The sequence below is a fragment of the Corylus avellana genome, chromosome 3 (assembly GCF_965113065.1).
Source record: "Corylus avellana chromosome 3, dhCorAvel1.hap1.2, whole genome shotgun sequence".
Taxonomy (NCBI): domain Eukaryota; kingdom Viridiplantae; phylum Streptophyta; class Magnoliopsida; order Fagales; family Betulaceae; genus Corylus; species Corylus avellana.
In genome coordinates this window covers 27,908,077-27,930,406 of record NC_142492.1, presented here as the reverse complement: position 1 = coordinate 27,930,406, position 22,330 = coordinate 27,908,077, and the positions used below count along the sequence as shown (strand labels likewise).

Genomic DNA, 22,330 nt, shown 5'->3' with positions numbered 1-22,330 from the left:
CGTGCTACAAAACCCAACAGCTCACCTGGAGATGGACGCAAGAACCGGTGTGGAAGATAAAGACGTCGACATGGACAGTGAATCGGTGGGGAAGATGAAGACGACGGTGGCACAAGGGGGTATAGAAGGATTAGGTTTATTTAATTTGACGTAGAATGTGTGCTGGAGCCTCAAAATGACGTGAAAACGTTTATTTGTCATGTTTTAAAAGTATAAATAAAAAAGAACATGTGTATTATTTTTATTAGGTGTAAGGTGGCAATAAAACGGTTTCGGGTAAATCATTTAATGGAAAAATGAGTTCATGGAGTCAAATGTTATTTTGGCCTACCCTAGGGATTTATAAATTATTTTTTTGAACCATATGGAGTGATTTGTAAATTAGGCTAACCACATGGACCAATTTTGCATTTATCCCAAAAAAATAAATAAATAATCAGGAACTGATATGTAACAAATTGTACAACAAATTGTTTTTAACAGTCTAAACTTCTTTCCTTGATAAATTTAAACAAAGGGAGGCTGGCTCAATAAGAATACAGCGCTTAAAGAGGAAAGTCCCCAAAGTTCCCCCTCTTCTGTGCGTGAAAGAATATGAATTCCATTTATGGTCAAATCAAATAATGATTGACATATAAAAAGCAAGAATAGTGTAAACATTCACCCTATCATCTTCATTCTCTTTAAAGTTGAAGAAGTTAAATCATCTGCTCTTTAGCTTTTCATAGCATCTGATCCCTCATCTCGGCATTTTTCAAGAATTATACTACAGTTGTTCATTGTGCAGGCATCAAGAAGACCGTGATTCCAAAGTTTGATCATAAATAATCTCCAACACCTGAACCCATGACCATTTGTAAGCCAATTTCAGTTAATTTCTAAAATGATTACAAGTATGCAACATCTACTAAATTCAAGAAAATAATTGTTAGGCTCTACGGTACTTGAGCAACAATGTAAAAGACGTGCTAACATTGACTTCATATATACCATTAGGTGCATTAACTTCAAATCCTGGCAATAAAAAATAGATATTATCTATTTCATTTGAAATGAAGACGATCATTGTCCTCCGATCAGCAAAAGCACAATATTCGAACAATTACTCCATCTAAAACCTAAGCAACATCCCTCCCTCCATCTAAAACATGATTTGAACAATTACTCCCCCTCTTTTAATCATGACATTTTTTTTATTTATTTTTTTATTTTGTTGGTCAAAAATGTATTGAGAAAAAAGGAATGACCCTAGCAAAGCCCAAGTATAAGGGTAGTATACAAGAAAAGCCCCAGCCAAATATTTATCTTCCTTCTTTTTTCTTTTTTTTTTTTTTTTTTTTTAATATATTTCAATCATACATTGACCCAAGTGTTTCAAAACTGGGATGTAGTTCCATTAAGATCCTGTGTAGATTGTACACATCACCCATAAAAATGATATCTGATAGATTGAACAGTCACCAAGCAGGCCCCCACACCCCCCCAAAAACAAAAGCATAAAAATTTTGTTTTAGAAAAGAAGAAGAAGAAAATAAAAGGAAAGGGAGCATCAAAACTCACTCAACAACTCAAAAGGATTAGCCTAGGCATAGTAGATAAAATTTGTGGTCACCAATCAGGGAAAACTATATGAACATTAAACTGAACAAATTTAAGCTGCTTAAATGATTAGGACAATATAATGCAAGAGTAATACCAAAAGAGAGCTGGAGATGAGGCCAGCTCTTGTTTATGAAGCTTTGAGAATGCCTCACAAGCCCAGGGAACATGACCATCAGCCAGCACCCTGCCAGAATACACATAGACAATGTTTCCTTAAAACAATTTCATATTAAATGAAAAAAAAAAAAAAAAAAAAAAAGAAGTGCCTCAAAAGAAACTAAAATTAAGTGGTACACTTACTTGCCATTTGAATTTTGAATTTCCTTAACATCAAAAAGTACTAAAGCAATAGAGAAGAAAGAAACCAGAGGAAAGAAAAAACAGAAATGGACAACAAGACAAGAAGTACAACAACCTTTGCTTTCTCACAAGTGAGTTCCAAAGATGCATAAGCTTCTTTTCATCTTTCGTAACATCCACAAAATCATCAAGCATCTGCAACATTAAGAGTTTAGCATTAATTTCAGAGTCCTAAAAGTGGATAAGGAGAACAACTAATTTGGCCAATCAACTTGGGTTGGTTCATCCAAACCAAACCCGATGTACAAAACCAACCCAAAGTTAATAAAGTCATTCGTAGCTGACAAAGCCAAGTCCTGTAAATGTCATCTATGATGGGCACATATTCAAGTAAGAAAATTAGACAAAAACAGCATAAGCAAGCAAAGGACAAAAAATACTGTTCAATAACAAGAGAACTCTTGATCAGACTCAAACAGCTCAAATAACAATGATATCCAAGTTACATTCATTTGACCAACAAAGGGATACAGTTATCCAGTCTATTACAACTTCCCGAACCATCAACATAGAGTCAAAATAAGCAAAGAAAACTTTCAAATTCTCATGAAGCAAAAGTGCCATGCTCTTCCTCGAAAAGCATGATGCTTACTCAAACTCAGCTTGAAGCAAGGATTAGAGAAAAAGTAAAAAGAAAAAATCCCTCCAAACCCAATTTTGTCACTTATTCTTTAAAAAGAATAAAGCATATCTCTTGTTGTAGGCTTAACATTTGCCCGAGTGTGTGCATACACAAATGAAAAGTTGGTTCCACCATGATTCTAACTTCCAAAACTTTCTAGATTAAAACAATTTAGATAACTTCTTTCATTAAGCTCAAAAATGTTGCTTATATCTCTTTGAAGGTATTAATTCACATATAAACAATTTTACTTGGTTTTTCAAAACAATATATTTCAAAGACGAGAAACTTACAGTGTTTAGCTATGTTTACCCAACCATCTTGTGACATTTGCTAAAATTAAAATCACCATTAATGAGATCAAATTTGCATATCTGAATTATTTTGACATGTGAATTGCATGGTTATCAAATATTGCTGTTGTTTAAAACCCTGATACATATTTAAAACCCTACGATTATTAATCCTAAATTAAACATTTCAATCCCACTCCAACCTGAAATTCCCAATTAGTAGAATCCTATTAAAAAGTGATTCAGATGTGTAAAGCGCATGAAATCTTATCTCACCATTATAAGAAATTTATTTTTCCTATTATTTAATCTAAAGGCCAAATATGTCACGCATTCAATCGACTGACCAGGTCATGTTACTTATCATCATTTTGTTTTCACTATCACAACTTGACAATTATAACTGGAGAAACAAAATCACTTGAATTAAATCTTCTTGGAGCAGTGTATATAATAATATTTTGGGATTCTACAATTTCTGCCAAAAAAATGCCAAGCATGAACAGAAATTTATATTATTGACAAGAACCACAAATCAGAATAACAAGCAATACAAATCTCATAAAATTGTCATGCGTACCCTTCGATCTTCAAGATCTGCAATGTCATCATCAACTTCATCTTCACTATCCCGATCCGAAAGTACTTGATCTAATGCCATAGACTTCAAGTACAAAATTGAGATAGCATTAGAAATTAAACTAGTCATCATATTTTCTTAAAATTATAAAATGCGTAAGTTATTAGGAGTTCTTTGGCACATATGAGAAATAACAAAAATTAAAGAACCCACAAATAAGTTATCTAAGAAAGGTTATCCACTGGATAAATTGTAAACACAGCCTTATTAAAGCAAAGCCATAAGAAAAGTATAGCCCCTGAATTGTCAACAAGATGTCCTCCAGAGCCTATTTTGCATATCACTGGTAATTATATAGACAGAATAATAAAAAAGCTATGAGTTGAATGTTAACTATAATAAAGCTATTAATGTCAATAATACTTTGCAGATCCTAAAATCTAGTTGGCAAAGAGTGGGATGTGCATCAATATCTTATAATTCAAACATATAACGAAGCATATATATATATTTGAAGAAAAAAGAAATCTAAAACAGGTCTAAGAATCAGTGATCACCTGAACTCTATGAGAGTGAAAAAATGGTCGCTTCTGTAGGAGTGCACGGCTGGAAAAACAAATATGTGAAAAGCACATAAAAAAGTCACCAGGCCCAAAAGTTATGATTTCTTACAAAGGCAACAATCTCTAGATAATCTCTGTTAAACGTAAGGCATACGGAAGTTCAGTACTTTTCTCACCGTAAAAGCACATCCAAAAGTTAAGCATATGATCATTACAAGTGAAAGTTTAATTCAAGTAATGACCATAAGACAAACAAGCAACAGAGGGAAATTAATCAACACCCAAAACTTCCAACTTTTTGAGGAACCAGACAGAGATCATAAACTCCAACACTTTCATAAGTTTTGTTAAATGGTGATGATAACAGAAAATTTAAAAAAAATCAAAAAAATCAAAATTCTTCCAGGTACATAGGACATTTCTACAACATGCTTACTCAACTTAACTCTATTTAGCCTTAATCCCAATTAGCTTTGGCTTGTGGATCCTTAAACTAATTGGGTTCAACCATATTTATTCATTTCCACTATTCTATATCACCTCATTTATAAGATACTTTGATTAGTAAGCATGAGTATAAAGCATATTTATATGCTTCTACTTTATGATTATTTTTTATCATATGCATGTAAATGGTCATTATATTGTATTGAATATGATCTATGGTGGAAGTAATGAGATTATCACACAGAATATCCTAGACTATACAAACCTTGCAGTATACACTTAACGTTCACAGTCAGTAATCGAACTAGGCATTCAATTTGATAAGACTGTAACACATCGATCATGATAATCTATAATGATCATGTGAAGTGATGACTTTAAATTAATGTGTTGGTGTGGATTTAATAAATGAACCACTGGAGTTGTCATTTTTTTAAAACATTGTCAAAATGAATGATGTGAAATTCCAAGACTCCTTACAATATTGATTCTAAACCTTGAGAGAATCGCGGACTCAAATGTGAAGTGAATGTCACTTTGATGCATTTTGGAGTTTTCAGTGGTCAAAATCTCAGTGCATTGAGCGATCACATGTAGCATTGTGGGAACTTCATCCTTAAGAAAAAATTCAAGTCCTTTGACTAGATCAAACATATACGAAATTGTGAAGCTAGTACATATTTTTTCCTTCAAATCCCTCTTGAAGATGATATAATTTGACCATGGTCACATGCTTTTATTTATTTATTTGGGTAATGTTTATTTTAAATCATAGATCACTATGAAACTGTGTCTTGGGCTTGTGTGAGACACAATCTAAGAATAGAGATAAAAAAAAATGGGCTTGAGATAAAACCCAAAAGGCCCAAGGGAGCATGAGAGTACATGGGCTAGGGTGCACCTACTTTGGAGGAGGCTAGGGTTTAGTGTCCCCCCTATGTGGCCGTCCCCCGTCTTGGTGGAGTAGGAAATATGTTTCCTACTCTAAGTTTTCCTACCTCTCCAAGCAATCCCAACTCTTTAAATAATGAAGCCTATGAGAGTTATTTGCTAATTTACTCACAACTAAGTTGAATATCAAGTATTCTCTCTAAATAAAAGGGAATTGATTTATCATTATCTTGTGAGAGCCCACACTCTTTGGTCATCTTTAGTTATTGAAAAGATGACTCCATGGTCTAATCAATCCCAAAGAAATTGTGTAGTAAGACAAGGATAGAAGAAAAACAATTTCTTGGGGCCACGCTCGCAGGTGAAGCCGGAGTCTTACCCAATCCGTGTGGAGGGTGGGGCTTTGCACGGGTCCAGGGTTTGCCCCAACAGGGGTGGGTTCATAAAATGACCCTTTCTTGGAGTGTTCACTGTCATAAAATAATAATAATAATAAAAAATAAAAATAAAAAATTGTTTTGCATGATCTTTACATAATTTTAATAAAGTTCTTATCTCTAGGATAATTCCGCTATGCATGCTCGATGCACTCATAGATCCCAACACCCCTCCCTCCCTTCCTTTGATTCTATTTGTGTGACATGCAAATATAGTTGAACGCCTACCCTAAGTGGGTGGCAATGAACCAAGTCACTCACCTGGCCTAATAATTCCAGCCCAAGTATCACATCCCAGCCTTATAGAATTACACCATTTAGAAGAAAGGATTTGAAGCAAGATAGCATTTTCCAATCGAACCTTTTCCTCACCAGTCACAATATTTGCTGATTGCTCAGTAGTATGAACTATTGTCTCATTTTTTGATCAACGTGCATCGTTATAAAATTTTACTTCTAATGATTTTATGGCATTAATGTCCCCTAATAAAAAAGAATAGGACTTTAGAAAGGATTTGAAGCAAGATAGCATTTTCCAATCCAATCTTTTCCTCACCAATCACACTATTTGCCGATTGCTTAGTAGTATGAAGTATCTTAACGTAATAGAGAGAGAGAGAGAGAGAGAGAGAGACAGACAGAGAGTGATGTGTACAAGAAATTAATTGGGTCCTATTAATTAATTGAGTTATTAAAATTTATTTTATGTTTTACTTAATTTTTGAGAGTCTGTTGTTTTCGGTAATTCAATAAATAGGATCCTTGAGTAGTTCTTTTATAAGTACTTGTCCTAGAGTATTTTAATCAATTTCATAAACAGGTACTGCCCTAGATTATGTTTAATAAGTCAATAAATGGAAGTTTCCCTAGGGTTTCTTTGTTAGTCTATTTAAGTTTATTTTGTACCCCAATGGAGGTAGACTTTGATGGAATAAAATTATGAAGAATTGATTCTTCTCTCTCCCCCACCTCTTCTCTCGTTCTCTCCTCCTAACTTCTTTTCTCTTTCTCTCTCTTCTCCTATGAGTTGAGAGAAGGGGATCCCTTATCCCCCCTGCTGTATGTTTTTGTGATGGAGGCTCTAGGTAAAATGTTATTAGTTGCGGTTAGTGGGGGGTTGCTGGATGGTTTCACAATGGCCAATGCAACTTTCTCTCATATTCTATTTGTTGATGACACTCTTATCTTTTGTGATGCTCTTCCTACTCATTTGCATCATTTGCGGAGCTTATTCCTGTGCTTTGAAGCTACATCGGGCTTAAAGGTAAATTTGCCCAAGTTAGAATTGGTTTCTGTGGGGAATGTTACACAGCTAGGAAGGTTGACCCAAATTCTAGGGTGTGGGGTTTCCAGTCTACCGGGACAACGTTATTGGGAAACTAGAATATCGGTTGGCGAGTTGGAAAATGATGTATTTGTCCAAGGGTGGCAAGTTTATCCTCATCAAGAGTACCCTCACTAATCTGCATACGAATTACATGTCTCTCTTCCCTCTTTCGGCAAGTATTGCAAACCGCGTTGAGAAGATCCAGTGTGATTTTTTATGGTGTGGGTAAAGTGAAGAGTTCAAATATCACCTGATGAGTTGGTCCAAGGTTTGTTCACTGATCTCTGAGGGAGGGTTGGGTATCAAGAATTTGAGTGTTTAATCGCGATCTCTTAGGTAAATGGTTATGGCGCTATGAGCTTGAGAGAGAAGCATGGTGGAGAGTAGCCGTGGACTCTAAATATGATAGTTTATAGGGAGGATGGTGTTCTCTTGAGCCTACACGAGCCTTTGGGGTGGGGCTATGGAAGAATACCAAGCAAGCATGGGAAAAAATTTCCAGTTTTACTAGATTTGAAGTGGGAGATGGTTCCAGGTTCAACTTTTGGCATGACTAGTGGTGTGGGGAACCAACTCTATAGGTAGCTTTTCTAGTTTAATATGGTCTCGCTTGTGCAAAGGATGCCTTTATTGTATCTAATTGGAGTGTTTGGACGGCTCCAACCAATGGAATGTGAGTTTTGCTAGAGCGGCGCATGATTGGGAAATGGATGTCTTTACTTCTTTTCTCCAAGTGTTGCATTCAATTAGAGAGAGAAAAGGATGTGAAAATCAGTTGTGGTGGGCTCCTTCAAAAAGAGGATTGTTCAGGTCAAATCCTTCTATTGCTCTCTGGCTTCTTCTGAAGGTAGTTGCTTCCCCTGAAAGGGTGTTTGGCGGACTCATGTTTCTTCGAGAGCAGACTTTTTTGTGTGGTCGGCGACTCTAGGCAAGATGCACCTTGGATAATCTCAAGAGGCAGCACATCATCATGATAGACAGATGTTGCATGCGCAAGAGGAATGGGGAGTTTGTGGACCACCTTCTTCTTCACTATGATGTGGCTTCTGCCATTTAGAGTGTTTTTTTTCAGTCGTTTTGGGATATCCTAAGTTATGCCTAGACGTATTGTTGATTTGTATGACTGTTGGTGGTCCTCTAACTGGCCAAGGAGTGTTGTGATGTGGAAAATGATGCATGCGTGCCTCTTTTGAGGACAGGAAGGACACTAGGGGAAATCTTATCTTTGTTCTACGAAACACTGCATCTATGGACAACAATGTTGGTGTCTCCTCTATTGATTAGTTATAGTGATTTGTTCGTTTTGCTCTTTCTAGTTAGGTTAGGGGCGCCTTACGCTTTCAATGAGATTGGTTTATTACCTATCCAAAAAAAAAAGTGTAGATTTTTCTACAATTTTTTTTTTTTAAAAAAAAAAAAAAAAAAAAAAAAAAGGGAAAAAAAAGTCATATATTATATTTGCCTACATTGGCATGCATCTCTAGATGGTTCTTATCAATTCCAAATGTCATGAAAAATTAAAATAAGGAATGAAAGTAGCACATAAAAGCTTACCCACTTATATAACCAACAAAAAGACCAAGAAGCAACTAAGTTTACAGAGAACATACTTGTGAAGATATCCCATCTTCTATGTTAATTATCAACAACAAAACAAGAGGAGCAGGCAGTACCGAGAACCAAAAAAGAGATGCATCTAACAAAGAGCTTTTCAACGTCTCATGCCAGTTGGAGGAACTAAGGATGTAGCAAAATAAAATCGGATGGAGGAACGGATCAAATGAATTTTTCTACATTATTTTTTTTCCATCAAACCAAGCATAAAATCATATGATATGGCTATAACGCCATCTGAAATGTGATTTGAAATACCAGGCAGCTAGGAGTGGAAATCATTTTTCACTTCTTTTTATGATGACCTTAGGTAGTCCAGCATGTCAATATATACTTTATTTATCTTTTAGATAAGTAATTCATTGAAAAAGAAAAGTGCAGTAAAGAGGCATAACCCTAGTACGTGGAAAATATACAAGAGAAACACCCAGTTCTCAAAACCAAAATAAGAGTAACATAGAAGGAAGTCTTTGTAATGCTATGGAAGATTGGAAATATACTGGGCATAAAATAGCGTTGGTGAACATACTTTCTAGGGTCTGACCGCTCCACGCTTAATTTCCTTGATTTAACAGGCACCGTAGGATCACTTCCAAATAGCGATTTAACACATTCAGGGTCCCCAGAGGATTGAGCCATGGCAATTGAAACACCAGGAACATTAGGACTGGACGCAACGCGCTCTATGCACCCAATGGCACCAGGATAATCAGGACCATAGTTTCCTCCAACCCTTCCATTCGGCATTTCTTTTTCACTGGGGAATGACTTCGAAACCTTCTCACCTTTACAGGATTGAACATCTGATCCACGAGTTAAGTTTCAGTCTTCCATGGAAAAGACATATGAAGATGGAACCAAAAGGTAATCTATGTCCAAACATATATTGCAACTGTGCTACGCATCAAAATATTTAAAAGATGAAATGAGGCTTGTAATTTTTAATCTAACCTTCTCTAAGTAGCTATCAGAACAGTAAACCCAGCATGAATCTACAAGGACCTAAATCAACCCAACTTCAGATTCAAATCAAAATGACATGGATTGTTTCCGCGATAACTTTGAGCTTGGCTTTGACTAGGCAGTAGCAGTCATTATCAAATGATCTAAAAGTGACTATCTTGCAGGTAGTGAAGAAGTTTAAATGAAGGAAACTCAATCACTTTGGAATAATTATTATTTCGATCAGCTGATATTACATATGCTGATGGCAGATCTCAAGTCATTCCAAACTCATCATAAGACATTGAAGTCTAAAATGAGACACTGTTCATAGCCTGCTATTGATTGTTTTACCAGCCAGATATGGTAACACAGGTCCTAAAGGACTGCTGATTAAAAACCATGTTGTAACAATCCCAGACGTATTGAACAAGTCTAGCATGGTTACATAGACATATAATTCAAGAATATTTTAGCACCAAGCTTGGTAGCGGGGAACAAGAGGAAACATAAAGAGAAGAAGCATACTTAAGTTTCCCTTGATCAACAAGTGATTTGGAGGAAATGAGCCAATAATATTTTATGGAACCTTCCTTTTCCACCCACAAATTTCCAAACTTCAAAGGAAAATTATGAGGCCTACAACATTTTCAGCAGACGTTACAACTACTTTAAAAAGGCTAGTTTATGCTCATACTTCATTTTTTTTTCCATGCTTATCAGCGTAAACAATGGAAATGGGTGTTATTTTATCCTCTTCCCTTCCCCTCTTCTCTTGCTTTTAGAGAGGGTGGTTACAAGTTGTAATATGAATACTAAAAAAGGATTATTATTATTCATTTTATATAACAGGCATCAGAAAATATCTATTAAACTCATCCTTCACCAATCCAACAAACAAAAAATAAATAAATTTACCATCATCCTTCTCCAAAAATCCCTTGTGAATGCCTTCCCCAGCTGGTCTAGGTGAGTCCATCTCCAGGAACTGTATATTAACACGCTTTTCATTTTGATCAAGGTCCTTTCGCCTAAGCTTTCGTGGCCTTGAGCTGTACATATAATTCAATTGATCTTTTCAACTCCCAGTAACAAACAAAAAGGATTAAAGAAGCTGTAGGCCGTTCCCAAAGATATAAAAGCAGACCAAAACAAGAATGTTTGCAATTTTGGCTCCACCCCAGCAGCTACAGTCTGTACAGAGAAACATTTTCACGTGATATGATAGTTGGAAAGGAACTTTTTTTTTTCTATTGAAAAATAGTTAGGGTCACATATGGAGTAAACATGATTCTCATTACTGGAGAAGAAAAATACAATTTGCATCCTGTAAAGTTGAAGTAAAATGTATAAACTTTGCCATGCCAACAATATATGAGACATAATGACAAGGAAGTGTCCTTATTTCAAGGTTATTTTGGTCTTTTGTTGCTTGTCTTGTGAGGTTTTTTTGATACTTTATGTTGTTTTGCAGAAAATTTGATGATGTGGCCTATAAAAGACATGTTTTTTAGTCTTCTCAAACAAGTTGTTGAATTTATGAAAAGTTTAGCCTTTGGCTGAGAGGAGGAATTCTTAGATATGTTTTTGTATCTCTTAGCTTTTACCTTCAAGTGGTGAGCGTGGATTCGCATCTGTATCTCGAGGTGATTGTCTCGAGCGGTGAGCATGCTCTATATCTATATCTCTTGGTGACTTCCATTGAGTGGTGAATGTAGATTTGCATCTATATCCTGTGGTGGTCTTCTTGGAGTGACAAGCAGGTTTCGAACTTTGTATCCTTGAGTGGATTTCCTTAGGGTGGTGAGTTATCTATCCTTTCTTCTTGTTGTTGGGCAGGTTGAAATCCTTCACCTTAAAGTAGTGAACTTTGGGGTTATGTTGGGATCTCAAAGGTTGTTTTGGTGGTATTTGGGTTGTGGCTTGTGTTTCTTGGTGACCAAGCTTGAAGCTTTGTTGTGTTTGGTTGAGATTTTGGTGCTGCTAGTACCAAAGTAAAGATTTTTATTGTATTTTGAGTGGGTTCTTGCAGTTGTCCTTTTTCCCTCGAGTTTTTTTGGCATAAAATTCGTATCAAAGCTTCGGTTGTGGTGGCCAATTGATGTAGACCAACTGCTTTCAATTTTATGAAGAAATCTGGAGAAGACAAGCACTTGAGGACGAGATCCAAAACATGTCCTGAAGAGCTTGTTAGGAAGGCTTCGGAAAGGAGATTCGAAAGTCCTGTTACCTACGATGTCAAGGACTCTGGATCAGCTGCTCAATTGGGAGATCCTGCTGCTCAATTGGGAGATCCAAGAGCCTCGTCAACAATCTAGTCAACTTGGTGTCCTGACAAGGTCACTAAAGAAGAACTATTAAGGCTACCTGAGAGCCTCGTCAGAAAGCCATCCTGACGAGCTCAATATGAAAGGAGCCCCCAAGAGCCTTGTCAACAAAGGGTCTTGGCGTCAGGACAGGGACACTCATCCTGACGCAATCACATCAATCCGACAGAACCGACTTTATTTCAATGTTTTAGTAGGGTTAGAAGTTTAGATACTATAAATACTTGTTATAAATGGCCTTGGTTGTAGCTTTTGTTTATTTTGGTTTTCAGTAAGAAACACTCAAGGAGTGGTTTTCAAGCTATCCTACCTCAAATCCTTGATTTGTTGGTTTTGGGAAGAGTTGTGAGTGTAGTATTGTTTCTTTTGCGATCCACTACACCTACACTGCATCACCAATCGAGGTCAGGATAGTCTTTTGGTGGATGTTGAGTGAGAAAATTGCAGATATGATTTTCGAGGTGCTGAAGAGGAAGATTTAAAGAAGCAACTTCGTCAAATCCAACAAGGTCTAGAGCACTAAGACTCAAGGCAAATGCAACGCCCCCAAAGTCATCTAGCACGCTACGAGTCCTTGAGTCATGATGCCAACTCATGGAATAGTATGTCAAGTGATGAATTTTCAGATTGTCCTCATGATGAAAAATTAATGGAGGATGATCAAAATGAAGAAGATTATACCAAAGAATGGGATTCTCCATCAATATTTGATAGCGACTCCAAAGATGATAATTTAGAGGTAATTTCTTTGTTATCCAGTCAATAAATTGTTCAAAACTTGGGATGCATATGAGATGTTTGATGAAAGTTCCCATTTATTTGATAACATCTAAGATACATGTGTTGATGGAGTAGTCTCAATAGTGTTGAATGAAATTCCTCATAATCCAATTTCAAGGAAGAGTCACTCTTTTCTTTTCGAGGAAGAGTACTTCCATGTTTCTCCAATTGACATGGTAGTACAGGAGGTAATATTTGGTGTTTAGAGAACAAAAGGATCGTAGTTGATTATGTTTGGGAAGAGTTCTTAGAAAAAGACTTGATTCGATGACATTCTAGTGACAGAAGATTGTGGTTTAATCAATTCTTGGAACATGATCGGGCAGTAAAAGATGCTTTCTGTTTGCTTCTATGTTGCTTGTGTTGCAATTTTCATGCACAATATTTTTGTCCATGATTTCTTATGAATATTTTGAAGCTAGTTGTGTTTTTCTGGTTTTTAGCAACATGATGAAGAATAAAAAGAGGAAATTGATTTTTAAGGAGTATGTGGAGAATAGCCCCATTGTGTCTAATGTGGACAATTTGGAGAGAGCGGAATGCACGATGTTTTGAAGATCAAGAAAAGACACTGGATGAGCTCCAAAAGTTGTTTATCCAGACTCTGTTCCATTGGGCAGGTGCTTTTAATGTGTCTCAGTTTTCCACTGTGCCTCAATTTTTGGCTTTTTGTTCTTCTTTTTGTCTTTAGTGAGGCCTTTTTGTATACATCATGTGTACTAGGGTTGCGCCCCTCTGCGCTTTTCAATAAATTATTTATTTATAAAAAAAATAAAAATAAAAGGGAGTAAGGGGAGGATGCTAGAGGGGATACTCAGATAATGCATAGTTTGGTAAGTCACAAGAATGTTGTGACCATCAAGGGTGCTTATGAATATATCTTGTATCTGCATACTATGATGGAATATATCTTGGTAGGTGAATGTGGTTATTGTTTAGGTCCACGATATTTTGACTGTCTAATTGAAGCAATGCTATGTTCTCCTTCGTTTAAATGTGCTAAAATCATTCATGGGTTCATGAAGAAGAATGAAATGACTAGGATTAGCGTATTTGTGCATTCCACATTGATAGAATTTTACTCGAGGTGCTAACTCATTGGTGAAATTTTAAGGGTCCTTGAGGGCTCTTCTAAATGAGATATGTGGACTTCAATAACTTTTGGGTATGAGCAGAATGGTTTTCCTGAAGAAGATGGCAACTCCCGTGCTCCTCAGTTATCCGCATACAAATAAGACATATAACACACTCTCTAATGGGTCAGTAAGAAAGAGAAATCCTTTCATGAAGATTGGAAATCAGTAAACACGTAACCTGCCTAGTTCCTTTTGGGTAGCTCTCATCCTCTATATAAAGGAAACAAGCAACTCAACCTTAAAAAGAAGGGTGTCTAGAATATGTCCCAGATGAAAATAGTGTTATTACCTCAGATCCCAACATATCAATCTTCACAGAGACATTCACTGCCTGGTATTCTTCAGTTACCTACAAAACATATGTTTCTTGACAGCAATTCCAGAAGTGTTAAATAAACAGAAAAGTGACAACATATTTATAAATTGCCAACCCAGAACTCAAAGTTGAATAGGTCATGTGAAGAACACAAATGAGACCGCAGACCCTGCAAAAAAAACGAAGGTAGTATTCTTAGTAGTCAAAAAATTACTAAATAGTACTTGTTTTTCTTTTTTTATTTTTTATTTTTATGACGAGGAACCCCTCCAAGGCCAGGCCACTTCGTGTACTCACCCCTGTTGGGTAAGAAACTAAAGCAACAAATAACACTTTCACAAAAACATTCAATCAATATTTAATGAAATGGTAGCCCAAGATGTAATGGCGCTTATTTGTTGAACGAAAAATAAGCACATGATGTTAATATGACAGTTCCTGCCAATACAAATCATATCACATCACAAACAAGTCAGATGCTAATTTCAATTTATAATGTCACAAGTACAATGAATAATTCCCAATCATATGCTAATTTTTATTTATAATTGCATTAAGTACAATAAATAATTCCCAACTGTGGTCAATTAGCATAGTGGAACTCATGGTAAAAATAAGCTTTGGCATGGGAATAAATGAACGTTCATATGAAAATTAACATCGGAAACATATTAATGCAAACAACAATAAGAAAGTTTCTACTAGTGAATTGTCCACTAGACTCAAATCCAAGGGATTTATTTCCTTTGACCTCTAGCAAAACTGGACATTTAATACTTTTGGTTAACCTTAGAGATAATGAACAGAATAACAAATAGAAACACAACCCAAATGGGCATCCACCTTAAAGCTTGCACATTCCATCATGCAAAATGGGCAAGAGAAGTCCTCAGTCACTGCATGTTGAAAAGAAACACAAAATAGTTAGCATCTCACTGGAATAAAATTTAAATACCAGATTAATAATGTCTATAAATACAAAGTATATACACAAGAGAAACTAAGAAAAAATTATTGCCAGTCACTTCAATATCAGTTTCTTTTGATTTCTCAAGGTATCCATGTTCACTAAGATAAACTAAAAGAGGCAAAATTCAGTCTAAACCATGAAGCAAAGTTTATAAATGATAGAAGAGAGCAATTGTTTTTATTTGTATGAATGAGTGTCACTCAGTATGCTATGCACCCCAAGAAAACCCATTTAAAATAAAAGCTCAAAATATTTCCATTTGGAAATAAACATTCCTTTCCAGGACCTTGAACATCTGATGTAGAACAAGCGTTGTATGAAGAGTGCCCGCAGGACTGTATGAACAGCACATGTGAACATTACTTGTCAACAGTACTCGTGAAAATTTGTATCACACCATCCATAAAGCAATAGTTGCTGGAATTTTTATTCTTTTCAATCATCACCAAGAAGAAAACCCTCATTATCCTCATTTATAGGCGTCTAATGCCTAACCCTAATAGACTTGGACTCCTTGGCCCAAACCAAATAACTAGTATAATCCAATACCAATAATAAGTCAAAATATAAAATAGAACCCAACTAAACTTTGATTAAGTTATGCAAGGTCCCAAGTAAGCTCCACATTATCTAGCATATGCCATATTAAAGTTTGGGCCTTGGAAGCATCTTTCTAACTCCTTTTATAAACTTTGTAATGTCAAAGTTAAGGCATTGGAACTCATCATCGTTGATCCAAGTACAATCAGAAAGTGGACGCCCTTTCCATTTGATGAGATACCTTAGATGGACACCTCCAAGAGTAGACACAAGTTGATGATCAAGAACATCTTCAATCTCTTTCTTCATGTGTGGGGCTGGTGGGAGTTAGTAATAATAGCATCATTAGGTTCATTTTCATCGTGCCCTCGGCATAAAGTGCGATATTCAATATTTAAGACATTACTTATACCATATCATCCAGCGAGTCAACAACATAAGCATTAAAACTAATCTTCTTCAAATTTTTGTAAGGACCAGCACTCTTTGAATTAAACTTCTAGTATACACTGTTGGAATATCTTTCAGGCCTAATACGAACCATCACTACGTCTCCTTCCTTGACCAGTTAACAGAACTATTATAAGCAAATTTAGTTATATGAAGTATTTGGTACCAATTAGCAACATGCTCGTCAACAAGGAATCGAAGGAGATTACCCAAACTTTGATTAACAAATTCCATTAGCCCATCAGTTTGGGGATGAAAAGAAGAAGAAAACTTCAGCCTTGTATTATCAGTTTCCATAATGTTCTCAAAAAATAACTCATAAATTTCACATCATGGTCCAAGACAATGGTTTTATGCAGCTCATGAAGTCAAACGACTTCTTTTAATATTGATCCACCACTACAAAAATAGTCATCACACCAGATGATTCTTGGCAATCATAGAACAAAGTTCACATATGAACGTGAGCAGCCATATCAAACTCATCTTACCGATCATCACTGCTCTAAGCGTCCCTCTGCTCCATTCAGAAAACGGATACCTTTGAATCCCACCACAGTCCGAATCTCAAAAACCTTCGCTTCCATGTAGAAGAAACTCAAATATCCCATTGTAACCAACACAGTCAACAAGTCCTTACACCAGCAAATATTGCCTCTAAACCACTCCCTCACCCGCCGACAACGTTCATGACGAGCCCATCAGCCGCAATGGAAAATCTCCCCACACAATCCTCCAAGTTTTTAAACTAACCTTTAAAATCAAGCCACTTTAGGATTAAATTTATGTGGATGTAAAGTTGATGCTTAGGAATCAAAGTATGGTGACTTTATACTTGCATCACAATACCCTTTTCTTCCACAACCCAAAAACTTTCCCCTTTTTTCCTTTCTTTGATTAGTACAACCCAAATATTTCCCTGACTCTTGCGCCACATACTTCTTATTGTTGTTTCAAATTCCAATGACGGTGGCGAAGCGGATCGAAAAAATACAAAGAGATTTTCTGTAGGGAGGTGAAGATGACGAGTTCAAGTTCCACTTGGTAAATTGGTCCAAAATTTGCATGCCTACGGAGGCGGGGGGATTAGGGGTAAAAAATTTGATTCAATTTAATCGAGCTTTATTGGGTAAATGGTTGTGGAGATTTGCACATGAAAGAGATGCGTGGTGGAGGAAATTAGTGGAGATTAAATATGAGGTGATGAGGGGTGATTGCTGTTCCAAGGATGATGCAGCGTGACTTAGTAGGCTGCAGCAAAGAACAACAATAAAGCAGCAGATAACTAATTCCAGATCTTGAGTCTATCAATGATCTAAAAGTTCTTCTAAAAACAATAGATACTCTCTAAAGTTTAAAGGAAAAGAGAAATAAACTCAACTCTGAGTATTCTCATTAATCAAAATCAATAATAATCAACAACCGAATTGCTAAAGGCTATAAGTATATATTTATAGCCCAAGACTCCTAATTCTAAAATAACAATGAAATAAAGTTGGTTTAGAAGTCTATGAAAGAAGACTAAACCAAATAGAAGACTAATAAAAAACCTAATCTGATCTGAACAATTGAAAGATAAGATAAAATAACAACTAACAAAGAAACCTAGTTTAAAACAAAAGATTAAAACTAAGATAAGTGTCTCTTATGTCCCTTTTGCGGAATAGATATGCTTGAGTGCGCTCGATCGCAACTACAGGTGCGATCGATCGCACAACCAGGGGCCTTGTGCGCAAGTGTTTGGAATTGTGCTCGATCGCAGGTACATGTGCAATCAATCGCACTTCCAGGGGACCTGCGTTCTGCATCATTCTCCCCTTGTTGGAGAGAATTCGCCCTCGAATTCGGCCGGTTCTTTCCACGGTCCTTCGGATGTCCAGTCAACTCATTCCACTCACCCTTCCTCAAGATCAAAACAAGGCAACATCCCAAAATAAACATGATGCTTCTCATCATCGAAATACCTTGATGGTTGTCATGAAAGCCCCACACACCACTTGGCAATACTACAAATTTGCCTTTCTTCTCTCGTTCCTTCTCCCTTTCACGTGCTATGAAGATACTCAAGGACGGGTCAATCGTTGCTTCCCTTGTGAACATATAATTCTCCTCATCCGCATAGAACTCATCACAATTGTTGTTAGGAGAATTTAAAATACTTTCAACACCAAGAAAATCAACATAACCCTCTTCATCATTATAATTAGGCACTTCACCTGAAAAGTCTTCATCAACCTCTTCATAATTGTCGATGTCATCCGTGGGCTCTTCCTCTTCCAATTGATCATCTTCGGGGTAGAAGCCGTCAAGCATGGGAAAAAATCCATCATCTTCGTACTCGTCCTCTAGGTCGGATGCCAAAGGTCCTTCACTCGGTTCTTCCTCATTGATATCGTCATCATAGGTTGATGGGGAATCCCAATCCACAAATCCTTGCGAAGGATCTACAACATCTTCATGCCTAAACTCTTCATCAATGAATTCGGACTCCTGAAACTCCTCATCCACAGATTCTTTTTCCTCCTCCACAAAATATGGATTCGGTTTATGGATTTGTGGTTGGCAAGTAAAGGCCCAATTGGCATGTCGTGAACTCTTCGCCTCACTCCATGTTTCCCTAAACACCTTTTTTTTGTAGGAATTTTCTATTTTCTTTGTCACGGTCATAGACCCTTGTCTCCAATTTTGTGACTTCTGGCCCATGGTATAACTATGGGGTAAGAAAGCGATGCGCATATTTTCAATAGTTTCTCCCAACTATTGATCTTCAATTTGCCTTCCAGCTTCCTAGTTCTCTTCAGTTGTTGCCACCACACACCAACTCTTCCCTGGAATGTATGTACCACCAAAGAGACTTCTTGTTCATCGGGCACCCCGTTGAATTCAAAAACCTCTTTAACAGCCAACACCCAATCCAGAAATTCGTCGGGTTTTAGATCCTCGTCGAATTTCGGAATTTTGAGTTCAAATCTACTTACCCGCCAATTGGCATGAGCTTGCTCAAGATGCTGACGTCCGTGCGTTCGGCGCTCCGCAAACGGGCTTCTAGATCCGTTCCCATGTTGACCACACAAGTTGGATAATTGGATAGTGAGGTCTTCAATTTGATCTCTCATAGCGCTGAATCGATCCTCCGTGTGTTGCCAAGGTTCAGCGAAAGATTTACCTTCCGCCTTCGCGGATCGCGGTCTTGGTTGGCGACGACAATTGTTTGGCCCACCACTCATGTGTGCCTCAAACGAATCGCCGGTTGCTCCTTACGTGCTGTCTCCGTGCGCACGTACACCTCGTTCATGTCTGCAAAGCGGTTGCTCCTCCCCATTCATGGAAAGTAACTGAGCTCTGATACCAACTGATGCAGCGTGACTTAGTAGGTTGCAGCGAAGAACAACAATAAAGCAGCGGATAACTAATTCCAGATCTTTAGTCTATCAATGATCTAAGAATTCTTCTAAAAACAATAGATACTCTCTAAAGTTTAAAGGAAAAGAGGAATAAATTCAACTCTGAGTATTCTCATTAATCAAAATCAATAATAATCAACAACCGAATTGCTAAAGGCTATAAGTATATATTTATAGCCCAAGACTCCTAATTCTAAAATAACAATGAAATAAAGTTGGTTTAGAAGTCTATGAAAGAAGACTAAACCAAATAGAAGACTAATAAAGAACCTAATCTGATCTGAACAATTGAAAGATAAGATAAAATAACAACTAACAAAGAAACCTAGTTTAAAACAAAAGATTAAAACTAAGATAAGTGTCTCTTATGTCCCTTTTGCGGAACAGATATGCTTGAGTGCGCTCGATCGCACAACTAGGGGCCTTGTGCGCAAGTGTCTGGAATTGCGCTCGATCGCAGGTACATGTGCGATCGATCGCACTTCCAGGGGACCTGCGATCTGCATCAAAGGAGGTAGGAGGGTCGTATGGGGTGGGAATGTGGAAAAGTATCCGAAGAGGGTGGGATGAGTTTAAGCAACATGTGTGTTTCGAGGTAGGAACCGGGTCTCAAGTTTTGTTTTGGCAGGATGTGTGGTGTGGGGAGGTATCACTGCAGAATTTGTTTCCCGCCTTGTTCAATATAGCATGTGTAAAGGAGGCATGGGTGGAGGAGAATATGGAGATGGTAAATGGTGCTATTTATTGGAATGTAAGGTTTATTCGGCTTGTTCATGATTGGGAACTGGAGGAGGTTTCAAGATTTTTCGAAATGCTGTATTCCCAATAGGTTAGGCATGGTGAGGTAGATAAAATTAGTTGGGTTCCCTCGAAGAGAAAAAATTTTGAGGTGAAGTCATTCTACAAGGTGAAGATTAATTCAGCCCCAGTGTATGGCCCGTGGAAGCTTATTTGGAAGAGTAAAGCTCCTCCGCACGTGGCTTTCTTCGTATGGACGGTGGTTATGGGGAAAATTTTAACTTTGGACAACCTACGAAAGAAGAACATCATTATGACAGAGTAGTGTTGTATGTGCAAGAAGAGTGGCGAATCTATTGATCACCTTTTAGTGCATTGTGAGGCTGCTGTAGAGGTATGGAATATGATTCTTCAGCTGTTTGGTATAACGTGGGTGATGCCGAGGAGTTTGAAGGAATGCTTGGAAGTTGGAGAGGGCAAAGGGGAAAGCGGACAGTCATGCACCTTTGGAGGATGGCCCCTTTGTGTGTAATGTGGTCCTTATGGAAAGAAAGGAATGCGCGGAGTTTTGAGGATCGTGAAATGGGAACTATAGAATTGAAGAAAATGGTGCTCCAAACACTTTTCTCATGGAGGGTCTTGGGGTATTCTTCGCAAGCTTCAATGCTTACGGAATTTATAGATCTTTATGCGTCATTTTCAGTTTAAAGCTTGTGTAGGGGGCTCTTTTGTATACTTCCTATGTACATGGGTTGCGTCCCTTGCGCTTTTTAATACATTGACTTTACTTACCAAAAAATAATAATAATAATAATAAATATTTGATATAATCATTAATCATTATAACATATGATATAATCATATGGTATAACTGTAAAATTTATTGTGCCATCAACCATTTAATCAAAGCATTATTAGATACTTTATGCTTAGAAAACATATATCACATAATCTTAGATCTAAGATAATATTATTATATTAATATGAATTGTGATTTGTGAGATAATATGATCATCTAATTTAAGTATGAGTGTATGACCATTCGATCATTAGGATTTAGGAATTAGGACTTAGGAGTTTGAGAATTACAATTAGATAATAAGTTCAATTCAAAAAAAAAAAAAAAAGATAATAAGTTAATATGATAATAATTTAAATCATTAATCATATGATATAATTTAATTAAATCATATGATTATATAATATCAAATAAAGTAATTGACATTGGATTCAACAATGTGCTACTTATAACCACAATTGAAGTATTAATGTATTTTAAACTGGCTTCTTAAGCCGTTTAAGAGTACTTGAAATTTAAATTTATATAATAAAAAAAAAAAATTAAATATAAGAGCCAGCTCGCAAGCTGGCTCGACTCAGCTCGACTTATTATGAGCTCGAGTAAAATTTAAACGAGCCGAGCCCGAACAAGGGAAGCTCGCTCAGGCTCGGCTCATTTACACCCCTACGCCCAAACACTTAAAAGCGAAATTAAATTAGAATGCAGTCATTGAAAAGAAACGTGAGAATTGTAAGATGAATACTTAAGTTGGAAGCTAAAGAAACCTTCTTAATCCCGTATATTCCAATGATAATAATAAGCATCAACACTGAAGGAAAAAATTGTTAAATAATGCACTAAAAATAATAATATTACCTCCCCAATAACCAAGAGTTAACATTTTAAATAGTATTAGGGTGGCTACCATTCTTAAATAAGCCAAAACTTTTTAACAATTTCATACTTGAGTGCATATACATTCAATAGCTGTGCAACAATTTCACCAACATTGGCTAATAAAAACTAGATTAAAAAATAACCAAATTTTAATATATAAAATGGTTTTGGGTGGCTAAATCTGTTACAAGTAGCATTTCATGACCATTTTTTGTTGTTTAATGCTGGTTTTATTCAATCTACTCGTTCGTCACTATAGGGCAGAAATCAATAGTTGTTGGAATTAAATGAATTCCTCTATAACTTTTCTTTC

At 36.6% G+C, this 22,330-nt stretch overlaps 1 protein-coding gene across 1 annotated transcript in view; it reads right to left on the bottom strand.

The window, feature by feature from the left end:
- Positions 1-470: 470 nt before the first annotated feature.
- VRN2 (VEFS-Box of polycomb protein) overlaps positions 471-22,330 on the bottom strand; it is a 32,812-nt gene continuing 10,952 nt past the window's right edge. Inside the window, exons 5-15 of the mRNA XM_059585062.2 lie at positions 15,081-15,133; positions 14,353-14,406; positions 14,211-14,270; positions 10,826-10,872; positions 10,597-10,730; positions 9,266-9,539; positions 4,015-4,063; positions 3,458-3,541; positions 2,018-2,097; positions 1,697-1,786; positions 471-838 (exon numbers count right to left, since the gene is read on the bottom strand). Coding sequence (XP_059441045.2) covers positions 715-838; positions 1,697-1,786; positions 2,018-2,097; positions 3,458-3,541; positions 4,015-4,063; positions 9,266-9,539; positions 10,597-10,730; positions 10,826-10,872; positions 14,211-14,270; positions 14,353-14,406; positions 15,081-15,133 — 1,049 coding nt within the window. The 3' untranslated portion in view covers positions 471-714. The remainder of the gene's footprint in view (positions 839-1,696; positions 1,787-2,017; positions 2,098-3,457; positions 3,542-4,014; positions 4,064-9,265; positions 9,540-10,596; positions 10,731-10,825; positions 10,873-14,210; positions 14,271-14,352; positions 14,407-15,080; positions 15,134-22,330) is intronic.